General features: G+C 41.6%; 1 protein-coding gene across 6 annotated transcripts in view; it reads right to left on the bottom strand.

The window, feature by feature from the left end:
• Positions 1–18,431, bottom strand: part of NBEA (neurobeachin) — a 698,360-nt gene that overhangs the window by 48,952 nt on the left and 630,977 nt on the right. For all 6 annotated transcript variants that reach the window (XM_056561916.1, XM_056561911.1, XM_056561913.1 and 3 more), the window contains 2 exons: positions 17,720–17,839; positions 389–541 (listed from right to left, as the gene is read on the bottom strand). In XM_056561916.1, coding sequence (XP_056417891.1) covers positions 389–541; positions 17,720–17,839 — 273 coding nt within the window. The remainder of the gene's footprint in view (positions 1–388; positions 542–17,719; positions 17,840–18,431) is intronic.

Here is an 18,431-nt window from a genome sequence, read left to right as displayed (position 1 = left end):
GGTACTCCGCCCCTAGACATTTTATCCCCTATCCAAAGGATAGGGGATAAGATGTCTGATCTGGGGATGTCTGATCTGGGAACCCCTGCGATCTTGGCTGCAGCACCCCAGACATCCGATGCACGGAGCGAACTTTGCTCTGTGTCGGATGACTGACGATGCGGGGTGGAGGCTCGTGACCTCACAGTCACATCCTGCTCATGACATCACTGCCACACCCGTCAATGCAAGTCTATGGGAGGGGGCTTGACAGCCGTCTATGGGAGGGGGTGTGATGTCACGAGGTGGCGTGGCATGACATCACATAGGGGATAGCGGATAAGATGTCTAGCAGCAGAGTACCCCTTTAAGCAGGAAAAATGTTAAATGCTGATATAAATGCTCTTACCATTCTGTTGATGCGAACAAAGTCTTCAGGATTCTTCGCCCATGGCGGGAGGTCTACATCATTTACCACAGTGCTGTCATCCCTCACTCCAAAGTTATAGCTATTGGTGTTCACAAACATCTCTGGTAGGTAGTAGAATTCAGGGATGAGCTCCTACAGACCAACACAAAGAAAAAGAAGGTTATGTTCTGTGTCAAATGGAATCAAATGCAAGATCACAAGGAGATAAACCAAATAGGTTAATGCTAACAAACATATCAGACAATAACAAAAGGTCCATAAGGTCCGGGAGAGAAAGCCATGGGAGAGCCAGTAGTGAAGTGGTTAATCACTTTTTGAGGTGGCTGTTAAAGGGGTATTCCAGGAAAAAAACTTTTTTTTTTAAATCAACTGGCTCCAGAAAGTTAAACAGATTTGTTAATTACTTCTATAAAAAAAATCTTAATCCTTTCAATAATTATCAGCTGCTGAAGTTAAGTTGTTGTTTTCTGTTTGGCAACAGTGCTCTCTGCTGACATCTCTGCTTGTCTCAGGAACTGCACAGAGTAGAAGAGGTTTGCTATGGGGATTTGCTTCCAAACTGGGCGGTTCCTGAGACACGTGTCATCAGAGAGCCCTTAGACAGAAAAGAACAACTCAACTTCAGCAGCTCATAAGTACTGAAAGGATTAAGATTTTTTAATAGAAGTAATTTACAAATCTGTCTAACTTTCTGGAGACAGTTGATATATATATAAAAAAAAAAGTTTTTTCCTGGATAACCCCTTTAAAATAGCAAAAATTAAGATGCAATAAGTTGACACGTAATGGTTCTACAGTATGTAGCCCTCTGAATACCTTCCTTTGGTGGGTACAGGGAGACCTTCACCAATGCTACTCCTTTATATTTATATCTTGCCAGGTTTATAGACTTGTAAACTCAACACACATCCATGATTGTTAGTTATATATAGCAAGATTACATGACTGGGCTGTATGTGGGGGCTGGGGTATGATCCATTCTGGTAGTCGGATGTATGACTGCACAAGAACAAACATGTTTATTAGGAAAAGGATAAACATGACACTGCTGGTAAGACCTGTTCTGTCTTTCTAGAAGTGGAAAAAGTGGTCCATGGTTGTGCAGGTGTTTCATCTGTCTTCAATGATGTATCATCCCAAGATCACATGAGCAATGTCCACCCGGAAAATTTCCATACGAACATTGCCCGAACAACGCGGATCGCCGACAGAACATGCCGTGGCTAGCACTGTTGGGTGTGGTTAAGCAGCTCAGTTCCATTGAAGTGAATGGAGCCAAGTTGTAATACCACACCCAACCTGGGGACAGACGTGAAGCTGTTTTTGAAAGAAATTCGTTTTACTATTCTTGGATAAACCCTTTAAGGCTCCCATACACATTACAGAGAAGTTGGTCAAACTTGTCAATTTCAGTGGGTCCAGTCAACTGGCTTAGGCTGGGTTCAAACTGGTCAGTATTTTGGCAAAACCAGGAATGGAAGTGACACATAGGAAAAATATAATGGAAAGATTGCACCTTTGATTCATGCCTGGTTTCGGCTATAAATTCTAACCAAAATATTACATAGGAACCCAGCCTGATGGATGGACAACTAACATTTCGTCCTTAGAGAGATAAGTCGCCACCAGGAGTCTAACAGCAGCTTAACACCCCATTCGCCATTGAGAACACATGTGTAGCTGAGCCAAGTGTTCATGTGTATTGAGGGACCAGAGGAAATAGCTGTCGGAAAAATCCAAACGTTACTCAAGGCCCAACCAGTGAAGGTGAGAAATCCTGTGCATACTTTTACTAAAATATTAAGATTGAATATACATAAATATCTCAAGTAAACCTACCTCACATATATCTATGTCAAAGTGCATAGTGCACACATAGAAAAGTAGCACCCACAGTGGCCGCAATGTCTGAGTACACTGCGCATGCGTGCGGCAACTCACTCGTCCTTGTGTGGCTGCTTGTAGCAACTGATCGCCGCTGCGAGCAGCACATGGGGGGGGGACAGCTGGAAGCACACTATAGGGTCAGGTCACTGGCGGATCTGCAGCTTAAAATACGCTGCGGATCTGTTACGTGTGACCATACCCTTAGGCTAGAAGTAGACATACTGGTTCTGTTCAAAAATGGCAAAAAAACAAACAAAAAAAATCACCATACACACCGCATGGTGCAAGGCCAAAAATCTGATGTAAGGCTGGGTTCACACTACATTTTGTCCCATACGGGAGCGCATACGGCAGGGGGGAGCTAAAAGCTCGCGCTCCCGTATGTCACCGTATGCGCTCCCGTATGTCATTCATTTCAATGAGCCGACCGGAGTGAAACGTTCGGTCCGGTCGGCTCATTTTTGCGCCGTATGCGCTTTTACTACCGGACCTAAAACTGTGGTCAACCACGGTTTTAGGTCCGGTTGTAAAAGCGCATACGGCGCAAAAATGAGCCGACCGGACCGAACGTTTCACTCCGGTCGGCTCATTGAAATGAATGACATACGGGAGCGCATACGGTGACATACGGGAGCGCAAGCTTTTAGCTCCCCCCTGCCGTATGCGCTCCCGTATGGGACAAAACGTAGTGTGAACCCAGCCTTAGCTGTAAGCCAATAGGGAACTTTGCAATGCCATGCATTTATGGCAATTTAGTTTTTGGCATTTTTTCACCATTTAGTAGTATTGTTAGGCTCAATTTTTCTATATCGTAGCGTACTCTGGCTTTGGCATTTTTCTCAGTTTTGTGACATTTTCCTTACCTAGACTTTCATAGGTAGGGAAAAAAATTAGCATATGTATGTTGGAGTCATGTGATAAAAGAATGAAGAAAAACCCAGGGGAAAAAATGTCACATAAAAAACACCCTTAACACCACACGATTTAAAGGGGTATTCCAGGCCAAAACTTTTTTTTATATATCGACTGGCTCCGGAAAGTTAAACAGATTTGTAAATTACTTCTATTAAAAAATCTTAATCCTTCCAATAGTTATTAGCTTCTGAAGTAGAGTTGCTGTTTTCTGTCTAACTGCTCTCTGATGACTCACGTCCCGGGAGCTGTCCAGCTCCTATGGGGATATTCTCCCATCATGCACAGCTCCCGGGACGTGACATCATCATTGAGCAGTTAGACAGGGTCCAGTGTCACAATTTTTCGTGTCTTTCCCCCACTCTTGTGGAATTTCTATATGTGTTTTCAAACAAATGTATTAACAAACATTTAGTTTTTTGTAGTTTGAGTAAAATGACTAAATTTTTCTAGTTTATATTGTGATTAGTGGGAGTTCATTGTAGCAATGCTTATTGGGGTTATACTTTGTGTTATTACTTTTTTATACATTAGGGTTTGGTACCCAGAACATTAGTATTATTGTACTTTAATCCAATGTTTATACCCCTATATGTGTTTGAGGTTTATATAGAGACTGTTACAATGTCAAGTCTGATTTTCCTAATTTAGACAAACACTAGGGCCAATTTCATACAAAGCCAATATTTTTTTTTTTTGGGGGGGGGGGATTGTGTGAGTGAGCACATGTTAGTTCTTGGTTGCCAAGTAGACCCCCCACCCCCCACCCCAGTGTTGCACGTCAGTAATGCCACTGAACCCCTATGCCTGGACAACACCTTCAAGTGTATGAGCCTCATAGATAAGAAATGGTGTAAGATGGTCTCATGCTTTTCTTTATGTTGACAAAATACCGCATCTCACCCAATGGTCTCTAGACATGTTGGTTCCTAAAAGCATTGTGTCCATCTGAAATGTAAGATGATCAAAATGATGCTCTAGCTCTAGAAATCTGAGAGCCACTTATCCCAAGTAAAAGCCACACTGGAAACATCAAAACCCACAAGTTGGTAACATTAAAAGTCATTCAGTAACAGAAAATGACCACTTACCCGTGCTGTTAAATATAGTGTTCCCTATGTAAAAACAATAAGAAAGTCCTCAACATCCATCAATGCAGGATCCTCTCACCACGTCCCAGACACTAGGAGTCTACTCCTTAACTCTTATATTTATGGCATGTATGCAGAATATCACATTACTAAAGGCAGCAAGAATAGCCAGTGCTGGCAAGGTCCTGGGCCCCAAAACTGCACACATCTGAAAGCTTTGGCATTAGTCTACCATTTTACACACTAAGTCATTTAGGAAGCTGAGCTATGAGGGGTTGTTTGGTGAGATCTTCTCACAACAGAGCTGCCTGTGACATAGAGAGGACAACAAGGTCTCCAGAGAACATCTTTTTCTCTATCATATAAAAGAAAGTGGCGGTAAGGTCAGATAAAGCTGGCCATACATTTTAGATAGCGGTCAGCAAAACAACATCCTTTTGACCCCACCTTTAGCATACACTCCAAGCTCCGACAAGAGGAAGAGGTAGAATGAGATGCTTCTAGACCCCTCTTGTAGAGGCTTAAAGGGGTACTCCACCCCTAGACATCTAATCCCCTATCCAAAGGATATGGGATAAGATGTCTGACGGCAGGGGGTCCCGCCGTTGTGGACCCCCCGTGATCTCGGCTGCGTCACCCCAGACATCCGATGCAAGGAGCAAACTTCGCTCTTCGCTCTGATGACTGGCGATGGGGGTGGAGGCTCGTGACATCACGGTCACACTCCATTCGTGACGTTAAGGCCATGCCCCCTCAATGCAAGTCTATGGGAGGGGGAGTGACGGACGCCACGCCCCCTCCCATAGACTTGCATTGAGGGGGTGTGACCGTGACCTCACGAGCGGTGCGTGACTGTGACGTCCTAGCCTCTGGCGCTGCACCAGCCACTTTAATGAAATGCCGGGTGCAGCAGGGAGATCATGGAGGTCCTTAGCAGCGGAACCCCTGCAATCAGACATATTAAAGAGATTTGGAAAGAGGATAAGATGTCTAGGGGCGGCGTACCCATTAAAAGTTGTTTTCCAGGAGTTTTTCATTGATGGCCTATACTCAGAACATCAATATCTGATCAGCGGGGGTTAAACACACAGCACCCACACCAATCAGCTATTAGCTACTCCCACATACACAGTAGGTGCTGGGCATCAGACCATTACTTAAAAAGTTCTGGAAAACCCCTTTAATTCAACAGAGCTGGCTGGTTAAATTTCCCATACCTGATGCCTCTTTTCACCAATATCTGTTTTCAAGGTAGGGTTAGTGGTTTGGACCAGCTTTATGGTTCAGTTCACACTAGCATCATGATTCTGTTTATAACGGAGCGAACATAACTATGCCGGTCTTCAAATCTGTAGCAAATAATCCTTACTCACCCTACCGACCTCTGCAGATCGCACTAGTCTTGTCATGAAAACACTGGATTTCCCATTGGACCAACAAAAACACCAACGTTAACAAAGCCTAAATGCAGATTTTATTTTTAACCCTGCAGTATTTTTATAATGATATCTTCTTTTTGAGATGCGGTGAAGAAATTATTATACTTATCGAGGATCAAAGGAAAGATAGGAGACTGACCCTCCTTTCTGATAAGATAGCACATGCTGGCTTCTCCATGGCACATAGATCACACATATAGGACACACTTTCCTAGCTTGCAGATATTATAAGATGTTGCTGTGACAGGGAAACAGGTCCCTCTTAATCACATTATCCAAAAGAAACCATCCACCCCCACTCCACCCCCTGCCACTGTGCGATTCTACAAGAGATGCTCTGCAGATAACCAGGGCTCCCGCCCTTACACCGTCTAATAATAGCAGCATTTTCTAATCTCTAAACTTAATAAATCTAATTAATATGTATTAGCACAGAACCGATTACAAGCAGCAGAACAATACACAGTAATTACATTGCTAGAATAAACATATCAGGTTTCCCACCAGCCGAGCACTTCTATTGCTAGATTTTAACTGCTGTCTGACTTAAAGGGGTGCTCCAGGTGAAAAAAAAAATTTTCCAAATCAAATGGTGCCAGAAAGTTAAACAGATTTGTAAATTACTTCTATTTAAAAATCTCAATCTTTCCAGTACTTATCAGCTGCTGTATGCTTTAGAGAAAGTTATTTCTTTTTGAATTTTTCTTCTGTCTGCCCACAGTGCTCTCTGCTGACACCTCTGTCCATGTCAGGAACTGTCTAGAGTAGAAGAGGTTTGCGATGGGGATTTGCTCCTACTCTGGACAGTTCCTGACATGGACAGAGGTGTCAGCAGAGAGCACTGTGGTCAGACAGAAAAGAAATTCAAAAAGAAAATAACTTCCTCTGGAGTATACAGCAGCTGATAAGTACTGGAAAGATTAAGATTTTTAAATAGAAGTAATTCACAAATCTTTTTAACTTTCTGGCACCAGTTGAAAAAAATTTTCTACCAGAGAACCCCTTTAACCCCTTAAGGACTCAGGGTTTTTCAGTTTTTGCACTTTCGTTTTTTCCTCCTTACCTTTTAAAAATCATAACCCTTTAAATTTTCCACCTAAAAATCCATATTAGGGCTTATTTTTTGCATCGCCAATTCTACTTTGCAGTGACATTAGTCATTTTAACCAAAAATGCACGGCAAAATGGAAAAGAAAATCATTGTGCGACAAAATCGAAGAAAAAACGCCATTTTGTAACTTTTGGGGGCTTCCGTTTCTACGCAGTGCATATTTCTTTAAAAATTACGCCTTATCATTATTCTGTAGGTCCATACGGTTAAAATGATACCCTACTTATATAGGTTTGATTTTGTCGCACTTCTGGAAAAAATCATAACTACATGCAGGAAAATTTATACGTTTAAAAATGTCATCTTCTGACCCCTATAACTTTTTTATTTTTCCACGTACAGGGCGATATGAGGACTAATTTTTTGCGCCGTGATCTGAAGTTTTTATCGGTATGATTTTTGTTTTGATCGGACTTTTTGATCACTTTTTATTCATTTTTTAATGGTATAAAAAGTGACCAAAATACGCTTTTTTGGACTTTGGAATTTTTTTGCGCGCACGCCATTGACCGTGCGGTTTAATTAATGATATATTTTTATAGTTCGGACATTTACGCACGCGGCGATACCACATTTTTTTTTTTTTTTTTTTTTTTACACTGTTTTATTTTTTTTATGGGAAAAGGGGGGTGATTCAAACTTTTGTTAGGGAAGGGGTTAAATGACCTTTATTAACACTTTTTTTTTTCATTTTTTTTGCAGTGTTATAGCTCCCATAGGGACCTATAACACTGCACACACTGATCTTCTACACAGATCACAGGCGTGTATTAACACGCCTGTGATCAGTGTTATCGGTGCTTGACTGCTCCTGCCTGGATCTCAGGCAAGGAGCAGTCATTCGCCGATCGGACATCGAGGAGGCAGGTAAGGGCCCTCCCGGTGTCCGGTCAGCTGTTCGGGACGCCGCGATTTCACCGCGGCGGTCCCGAACAGCCCGACTGAGCAGCCGGGTCACTTTCAGTTTCGCTTTAGAAGCGGTGGTCAGCTTTGACCGCCGCTTCTAAAGGGTTAATACCACACATCGCCGCGATCGGCGATGTGTGGTATTAGCCATGGGTCACGGCCGTTGCTGAGCGCCGGGACCGACGCGATATGATGCGGGATCGCGGCGCCATCCCGCGGGAGCCGGCACAGGACGTAAATATACGTCCTGCGTCGTTAAGGGGTTAAAGGGGTTCTCCAGGAATAGCAAAACACAGCGAATTTCTTTCAAAAACAGCTCCATGTCTGTCTTCAGGTTATGTGAGGTTTTACAAATTGGCTCAATTCACTTCAATGGAACTAAGCTGCAGAACCACATCATGGCCACGCCCCATCGTAACATCACACCAAGCCCCTTCAATGCAAGTCTATGGGACATCACACCACACCCCCTCCCCTCCCATAGACTTGCATTGAGGGGTGTAACCATGAAGCCACGGCCCCTGCTCCAAGCATTCAGAACAAAATGGTCCAAACGCTGGGGCAGCAGAGCGGCCCATTAAGGTGCTACATAAGAAAACATCAATACTAAAAATGGTACATGATAGTTTCCACTGGTGCCCAGGAGCTACTAATTACACCTCTGCCTTTATCTGACTAAGAACCTGTACATGGCTCCTTATTGCCAGTGTCTATGCCAAGCACTGGCTGTGGAAAAAAATTCTAAGCACCTATATACAGCCATTTATAGGAAAAAAGAGCTAGCAACAAGCATGGTAAAGAGGACAGACAGGGGCAATAAGCGATAATAATAATAATAGTAGTAATCCGGGTAGGTAAAATGAATCAGCTTGGGGTCCAGACAGCTTAGTTCATAGTAGAAATATTAAAGGGTTAACAATTGTGACTATTTTCATAGAAGAAATCCCATATTAAAGTAGCCTATAAGCGGTACTGTGACGGACCATGAGGAGAAATAAGGATGGAAGGGCGGAGGTGCCGATGTGGCTATGAAACATCTGATAAGTGACATGTCACACGTGTAAATGTGATCCAGATCCAGCTTTAATAAAGCCCTATAATACAGCTAATAGCACAGAAACCCTACAGACCAGCCACATTCCCAGCATATTTCTCATTTACAGACCTGTGGCAGGCCCAGGCTGCTGAAAAATTAAAGAGACTTTCAAGAACGTCTCTGAGTGATAAAAGACGACTATTAACACTATCAAAACTGTATACCCTCTGAATCAAACCTGACATTTCATTTTAATACAGCTTGCTGCAAAAGTCTACTGTTTTTATGAGCACTCCATAAAAATGAGATCCTGGGGAGGCGTATTTCACTCTCTAAACCATCTATCACGTGGAGGCTTTATGGCTGCCATAGTTCCTTTTCTTCCAAACTTGATCCCTAGGCATCTATTAAGCTGGAATGAGCCTTAGTATGGGTCAGTAAGTCAGACCTGGTCATCTCCATTAACTTTATTAATTTACACTATATCACCTTAATGACATCTTGTCACAACTACCTTTTCAAGCAGGGACAAATAATATCCAGAAAGTAATATAACAATTTTCAGAGGCTTCAGGCCAGATTAATGCTCAACAGTAGGTTTTTTTTTTTTTTAGATGTCATCTGTTACAGGCGAGCGAGAGAGGGGGCAGGGAGAGAGAGGAAAAGTAGTCAGACGACTGACCACGCTAAGATCGTTTTTTGGGTGACTTACTTCCTGAAAGGTCATTCTATGAGCAATTATTCTTCTTCCACATTCTTTTAATTACCAATAAGGAGTTTAGAAAATATAAGAAACAAATCTTAGACTTTTTTTTTCTTCTTAAGGAAGTCTACCGTGTTTCTCCGAAAATAAGACCGGGTCTGATATAAATTTTAGTCACAAAAAACACACTAGGGCTTATTTTCAGGGTAGGGCTTATTTATTTACGGTATGTACATTGAACAACATTTAACGATATTTACCCCCCCCCCCATCATCATCATGTGATGGGTGCAGCTCTGCCCCCCCCCCCCCCAACGTCCCCCGCCACTGGTTTATCAGCCCAGCACTGCACCCTACATCGGGAGACTAATCGTATGTCACCCTCGAGCACAGCTTCTCTCCCCCCCTGCCAAATAATTATCACTACTTGTACTTTGTATTCCTGTGCCCGGGCTGCAAATATTAAAAAACAAATTTTAACTCTACCTTCGTCCTCCGTTCCCCCATTGCTATGGAACCGGCCTCATGGTCCCTCCGCTGTTCTTGCTGCTTCCTGGGGATGGGAACGTCACAGAGCCTTCAGCCTATCACAGGCCGCAGCGATGTCTCGCCTCGGCCGATGATAGGCTGAGCCCACTGTCATGTAAGAAGCCGGCCGGCTCCTCACATGACAATGCGCTCAGCCTATGATCGGCCGAGGTGGGACATCGCTGCGGCCGGTGATAGGCTGAAGGCTCTGAGACGTCCCAACGGGGTAACGGAGGACGAAGGTAAGTTAAAGTTTGTTTTTTAATATTTGCAGCCCGGGCATTGCCTAGGTCAGTGGTCTTCAACCTGCGGACCTCCAGATGTTGCAAAACTACAACTCCCAGCATGCCCGGACAGCCGTCGGCTGTCCGGGCATGCTGGGAGTTGTAGTTTTGCAACATCTGGAGGTCCGCAGGTTGAAGACCACCGGCCTAGGTCTTATTGCAACTAGGGCTTATTTTCTGGGTAGGGTGTATTTTCGGGGAAACAGGGTAGCTGCTTTATATGGTCTACAAACTAAACATGAGATGATTATATATTAACATACAATTGTACATTGCATATCATTAACTTGTATCCTTTTTATTTAGAAATTTTTTACATTTCAAATAATAAAATGTTCTTCTAAACCAGGCAAGAAAAATACTAGATATTAAGAAATGTGTATATCAAAGAATGTGATATAGTTCCAAAAAATATAAAGTCTTGCCTGTAACTTAGCTAACATGCAGCATCTACAACTCCTATCTGTCTCCATAGTAACAGACAACAAACATTACATGTGTACAATGGGGCTCAAAAGTTTGGGCACCCCAGGTAAAAAAAATTATTAACCCCTTAAGGACGCAGGACATAAATGTACGTCCTGGTGAGGTGGTACTTAACGCACCAGGACGTACATTTACGTCCTAAGCATAACCGCGGGCATCGGAGCGATGCCCGTGTCATGCGCGGCTGATCCCGGCTGCTGATCGCAGCCAGGGACCCGCCGGCAATGGCCGACGCCCGCGATCTCGCGGGCGTCCGCCATTAACCCCTCAGGTGCCGGGATCAATACAGATCCCGGCATCTGCGGCAGTGCGCGATTTGAATGAATGATCGGATTGTCCGCAGCGCTGCTGCGGGGATCCGATCATTCAGAACGCAGGACGGAGGTCCCCTCTCCTTCCTCCGTCCGGCTCCCGGCGTCTCCTGCTCTGGTCTGTGATCGAGCAGACCAGAGCAGGAGATGACCGATAATACTGATGTGTTCTATGTCCTATACATAGAACAGATCAGTATTAGCAATCATGGTATTGCTATGAATAGTCCCCTATGGGGACTATTCAAGTGTAAAAAAGAATGTAAAAAAAATGTAAAAGTAAAAGTAAAAAAAAAGTGAAAAATCCCCTCCCCCAATAAAAAAGTAAAATGTCCGTTTTTTCCTATTGTACCCCCAAAAAGCGTAAAAAACATTTTTTATAGACATATTTGGTATCGCCGCGTGCGTAAATGTCCGAACTATTAAAATAAAATGTTAATGATCCCGTACGGTGAACGGCGTGAACGAAAAAAAGAAAAAGTCCAAAATTCCTACTTTTTTAATACATTTTATTAAAAAAAAAAATTATTAAAAATGTATTAAAAGTTTTTTATATGCAAATGTGGTATAAAAAAAAGTACAGATCATGGCGCAAAAAATGAGCCCCCATACCGCCACTTATACGGAAAAATAAAAAAGTTAGAGGTCATCAAAATAAAGGGATTATAAACGTACTAATTTGGTTAAAAAGTTTGTAATTTTTTTTAAGCGCAACAATAATATAAAAGTATATAATAATGGGTATCATTTTAATCGTATTGACCCTCAGAATAAAGAACACACGTCATTTTTACCATAAATTGTACGGCGTGAAAACAAAACCTTCCAAAATTAGCAAAATTGCGTTTTTCGTTTTAATTTCCCCACAAAAATTGTGTTTTTTGGTTGCGCCATACATTTTATGATATAATGAGTGATGTCATTACAAAGGACAACTGGTCGCGCAAAAAACAAGCCCTCATACTAGTCTGTGGATGAAAATATAAAAGAGTTATGATTTTTAGAAGGCGAGGAGGAAAAAATGAAAACGTAAAAATTAAATTGTCTGAGTCCTTAAGGCCAAAATGGGCTGAGTCCTTAAGGGGTTAATGTGCATAAAGAAGAAGCCAAGGAAAGATGGAAAAATCTCCAAAAGGCATCAAATTACAGATTAGACATTCTTATAATATATAAACAAAAGTTAGATTTTATTTCCATCATTTACACTTTCAAAATAACAGAAAACAAAAAAAATGGCATCTACAAAAGTTTGGGCATCCTGCAGAGTTAATATCTTGCACTGCCCCCTTTGGCAAGTATCACAGCTTGTAAACGCTTTTTGTAGCCAGCCAAGAGTCTTTCAATTCTTGTTTGAGGTATCTTTGCCCATTCTTCCTTACAAAAGTCTTCCAGTTCTTTGAGATTTCTGGGCTGTCTGTCACGCACTGCTCTTTTAAGGTCTATCCATAGATTTTCAATTATGTTGAGGTCAGGAAATTGTGAAGGCCATGGCAAAACCTTCAGTTTATACCTCTTGATGTAATCCCCCGTGGATTTCGAGGTGTGTTTAGGATCATTTGTAGAATCCATCCTCTCTATAACTTCAGCTTTTTCCCACATGGCATCAAGTTAGCATCCAAAATTTTCTGAAATTTTTTTGAATCCATTTTTCCTTCTACTCGTGAGATGTTCCCTGTGCCACTGGCTGCAATACAACCCCAAAGCATGATTGATCCACCTCCATGCTTAACAGTTGGACAGAAGTTCTTTTCATTAAATTCTGTTCCCCTTCTTCTCCAAACGTACCTTTGCTCATTCCGGCCAAAAAGTTACATTTTAACCTCATCGGTCCACAGAACTTGTTTCCAAAATGCATCAGGCTTATCTATATGTTCATTTGCAAAGTTTAAACGCTGATTTTTCTGGTGAGGAAGTGGAAGACCATATTTGTACAAGTATCTCTTTATAATGGAATAGTGTACCACAATGGCAGTGTCTGCCAGATCTTTCTGGAGGAATTGTGCAGTCAAACGTGGGTTTTGAATTGTTTTTCTCACAATTCTGCGAGCTGTTCTGTCTGATATTTTTCTTGGTCTTCCAGATCTTGCTCTAACTTCCACTGTTCCTGATGACTGCCATTTCTTAATTACATTACGAACAGAGGATATTAACATCTGCTATCTTCTTATAGCCTTCTCCAGCTTTGTGAGCGTCAACTATTTTCAGTTTCAGATTTCTAGACAACTGCTTAGAAGAACCCATGGTGCTGATTGTTGGGGCAAGGTCAGATGAGTCTGGGCATTTAAAACCTTTGAGATTGACATCACCTGGTCTTCCCAGATGATGATTGAGAACAATCCATGACACTGGCAGGTCTCAACTTTGCAAAGGGGGCAGTGCATGCTATAAATTCTGCAGGGTGCCCAAACTTTTGCAGACGCAATTCTTTTGTTTTCTTTTATTTTGAAAGTGTAAATGATGGAAATAAAATCTAACTTTTGTTGACATATTATAAGAATGTCTAATCTGTAATTTTATGCTTTTTGGAGATTTTTTTCATCTTTCCTTGGCTTCTTTATGCACATTAATAAATTTTTTTTACCTGAGCCGCCCAAACCTTTGATCCCCACTGTGGTCTGATCCTGTAGTCCTACTCCCTTTTTAGCTATCTATTCTCCAGGTCTGGGTAACATACCAAATGTACAATGCTCCAAAAAAATAAAGGGAACACTAAGATAACACATCCTAGATCTGAATGAATGAACTAATAATATGAAATACTTTCATCTTTACATAGTTGAATGTGCTGACAGCAAAATCACACAAAAATTATCAATGGAAATCAAATTTATCAACCCATGGAGGTCTGGATATGAAGTCCCACTCAAAATCAAAGTGGAAAACCATACTACAGGCTGATCCAACTTTGATGTAATGTCCTTAAAACAAGTCAAAATGACCAGTGTAGTGTGACCACTACACTTGCTATACATTAAATATTAAAATTGTAAATTCAATTGGACCAGCTGTCCTTCTGTGATGTGAATGGTGGCTTCCCGAAAAGGATCAGGCATGAAGGCTTCTTCCTTTTGTTCTTGGGCAGATTTAGCTGCCATTAGAGGAGTATAGCGGCAGATAACTCCCCCCCCCCCTTCCCCCGCCACAATACCGCAGAATGCGTGGTCGAGGTGGGTGTTATTGTGTATTGGGGGAATCAGTAGAGAGCTGTTGGCCAAGTGTGTAGTCATATTGCCATTCTTCTGTCCCCTACTTCCAAGTATTCCACTAGCGGTAGACTGCTCCCGTTAGTAGGCCCCATAATCTGGAGCCATAAAACAGTTAGTGTGAGTAGAGAGATTAGTGCATACACTGGGAATATTTACCCAACTGATTCACGCATTGTAGTTAAAGCTATCTATATTCCACTTTAAGGGTACAGTCACACGCAACGGATCTGCAGCGTATTTTACCACAGTGTGCCTCTAGCTGTTGCCCCCCATGCCCCGCCCCCTGGCCTGCGGATCCGTTAAGTGACCCTACCCTAAAAGGGTACTCCACTGGCCCATTCCACCATTGTTATCCGTTTCTAGTGTCAATCTGATGTGTATTGGTGGCTGTTACTTTTCCTACCTTATCCCACGGTCATTCTTCTGGGGACAACTCAGCTTGGTTTTCATGGCTGTTTTCTTCTTATTATGGTAATCAGCACAAAAATAGTTTAAAAGGCACTCTTCCTTGCTTCTTCTTCTTAAAAGGGTACTCTATTGGCCAGCATTCAGAACATTTAGATCCGAACGCTGTGTGCGCGCTGCGGGGGTCGACCATGTCCCTCGTGACATCAGGCCACACCCCTCAATGCAAGTCTATGGGAGGGGGCGTGGCAGCCATAACACCCCCTCCCATAGGCTTGCATTGAGGGGGCGTGGCCTGACATCACAAGGGGTGTGACCACCCCCACAGTGCGCGCACAGCGTTCGGAACTCGGAACTACATGCTCTGAATGCTGGCCAGTGGAGTACCCCTTTCAGAAGAAGGAAGAAAGAGTGCCTTTTAAACTATTTCTGTGCTGATTACCATAATAAGAAGAAAACAGCCATATAAACCAAGCTGAGTTGTCCCCAGGAGAATGACAGTGGGATAATGTGGGAAGAGTAGCAGCCACCAATACACATCAGATTGACACTAGAAACGGATAACAATGGTGGAATGGACCTACATATAAAATTCAACTGCCTAGAAAGGCCCCATTGGCTTCTTCCTGGACACCTCTGTAGCTGGCGTTTATTGTTTGGTATATTGATGAAATATTCATGGTGTTTATCTCTTGTGTAGGCAAAAACGGTTTACAGGGTTCTGTAGGCAGGAAAATCTCCCATGTATTGGATAGGAAGCATAAATGCTATTAGACGACAGGCGTAAATCACACACACAGACAATATAAATGCAATGAGAAATGATGAAAATGAATGCTTGCTTTTTTATCATGGTTAACAATAAACGTGTATGACTTGCAAACAGAGCAATAATGGGGATTCTCCATCAGATTCTTAGTGCCGTGTGCTCACTGGATTAATCTAATGTGCGTTGTTGCATAATATCCCCAGGCAAGTGAGGTAAAAGCCGAGGCTGAGCAGAGAGAACCCACATTTTAAATGGATCTTGTCATTAATGCTTTATTAATTGCCCCGGGCGATGCGAGCTCAGAGCCGCTACAATATGACACTTTAAGGTCAAATCCAATTCCTGCTGTGTTTTATGGACTAGACCAAATATTGAGTTAGCAGCAGGAAAGCAGAATTTATTGGGTTTTTCTGCATCAGTCAAACAAACATTTGATCTAAATGAAAGCAGAAATTTTAATAGAAGCAGAAAACCTTTAGCACTCCACATCAAACAAACATCAATTGTTTTAAACAGCAACAATAACTCTTGCCGAATTTCTAGACAGCCCTCGAAATTATTCATTGTACAGATGTTCACCGCGATAACAACTTCCTGACCAATCACTTTATGGGGATAAATGAAAGGCCGCATTATAGGGCTGCCAATGACATGCCAACAGATTTACGACATGTGCTTAAATGATTGAAAATTATGATATTTAGGAGCTGGTTTTATATTTTACTGTCTCCCCCATCCTTCCATCAGTTACAAAGGAACAGAGGGGGAATATATAGCAGATTTCTTTAAGGGGTACTCCGGTGGAAAACATTTTTTTCTTTTCTTTTATCAACTGGTGCCAGAAAGTTAAACAGATTTGTAAATGACTTCAATTAAAAAATCTTTAACCTTCCAGTACTTTTTAGCAGCCGTATGCTACAGAGGAAATTCTTTTATTTTTATTTTTTGTCTTGTCCACAGTGCTCTCTGCTGACACCTCTGTCCGTGTCAGGAACTGTCCAGAGCAGCATAGGTTTGCAATGGAGATTTTCTCCTGCTCTGGACAGTTCCTGATATGGGCCTCAGGTGTCAGCAGAGAGCACTGTGGACAAGACAAAAAAGAAATTCCAAAAGAAAAGAATTTACTCTGTAGCATACAGCTGCTAAAAAGTCCTGGAAGGATAAAGATTTAATAGAAGTCATTTACAAATCTGTTTAACTTTCTGGCAGCAGTTGATTAAAAATATATGTTTTCCACAGGAGTACCCCTTTAAAACTTACAGTAAAAACTGCCCTTTTTGCCAAGCCAACCAGTCAGAGCTCAGCTTTTATTTTTGAATCTGCTTTGGTAAAATAAACGCCATTCTGTGATTGGTCACTACAGACAACTAAGACTGTTTTTCTTTTAGGGTACATTCACACGTACCGTATCTGCTGCAGATTTGATGCTGCTAAATCAATATAAATAAATAGTTTGGCATGGCATCAAATCCACAATGCATATGGTACGTGTGAATGTACCCTAGACAGCTTTTATTTATTGCTGATAACTAATTGGCAGGGAAGTTGGGAGCTGGTTTACCCCCTCCCCTTTCTTTAAGATATTGATGGCCTTTCCTGAGGATGCCATCAATTAAAATAAATACAAAAAATGGGGCAATTAATCAGGCATAACTACTATATTCCTATGGGGTCTCATAAAACTGCATTTATACAGCAATTTCAATTTTTTTTATTTATTTTTACAGTCAAAAAGATGGCTCCCCTACTTAGTGGAAATGACTTTAAAATAACATTTAAGATTTTGTAAGTTTTTTTTTATTTTTGCAATATGACAGAGCATGAATTCATGAACATCTTGTATGCAAATTTATGATGCGTTATTACGCATTGCATGTGATAAGATATCATTTAGCATTTACTTAGTGTCAATAATTCGTGGGCAAAGATTCACACCAATTTATCTTTAAATCGGCTCCACACAGCTTTTCCAGACACCGGCATGAATAGCTATTATGGATAAAGTGTAGTGACACTTTGTTCTAGTGCTCAGTGGTGATCACAGTGATCAGATTTTGGTTCTATATTCCAATCATATGAGACCAATGGCTGTAGTAAGACAACAAATAAACACCCCCAAAAAGTGTATTTAGTGTATTTCCCCCCAGTATATAAAGAAATTGAATATTTAGAATATCTCTTCTGCACAAATGACTTCCTTATGTTGTAACAGATAACACACTAACTTGCTGCATACCTTTACATCGGATGTGTCTCTTTGGCTGTTCCTCCATGATCTTGCCACAGCAGAGAACGTTCGGTCTGGGTGATCAAACTTGCCTTCGTTGGCATTAAGGAAAAATGTAGTGAAGGGTTCCTGTAAAACATCAAAAAGTAAAGGATGCGACCATGAGATGGCTATGCAAGAAGTCCAATAATAAAATAAATGTTCCAGAACATAACAAACACAACAAAGCAGCTACCAAACTACTTCTATACAATGTTGTCCAATTTTAACCTTACCAAGAAACTGAGATATTGTGGCATTACAAACTCACAAGATAAAAGTTTCCAAAATGTTGAAAATAAGTCAATAAACCTCTATACATAATTTGGTTATGTACTTTCTAGGGTCGGAGTATTTTCAGCTGCAAGTATAGCTCATTCTGGAGGACTATTCTCCAGGTCAGAAACGGGAAGGACCCTGATGTCAGCTTATGGTGTCCATCTGGATTTACTGGGATCCATTTGAAAGCTGTCATGAACAGTAGCCATAATACTAGGATGAACACAGTCTTCCAACAATAACAGTATCATGATTTAGAGTCATGCTTTAATTAATTGACTGTAAACTGTATTATTTTAATATAGAAGTGTAGTCTAGGCAACCTTTATACAGTTCAAAGTGCAATACATTTATGAGGTGTCCTGGACTTCCTTTGCAAACCAGCCATTTATGCAGCCAAGTA

This window comes from Hyla sarda, chromosome 2 (genome assembly GCF_029499605.1).
Source record: "Hyla sarda isolate aHylSar1 chromosome 2, aHylSar1.hap1, whole genome shotgun sequence".
Lineage (NCBI taxonomy): Eukaryota > Metazoa > Chordata > Amphibia > Anura > Hylidae > Hyla > Hyla sarda.
Note: the sequence above shows the minus strand (reverse complement) of the source record. Positions and strands in the feature narration are given on the sequence as shown.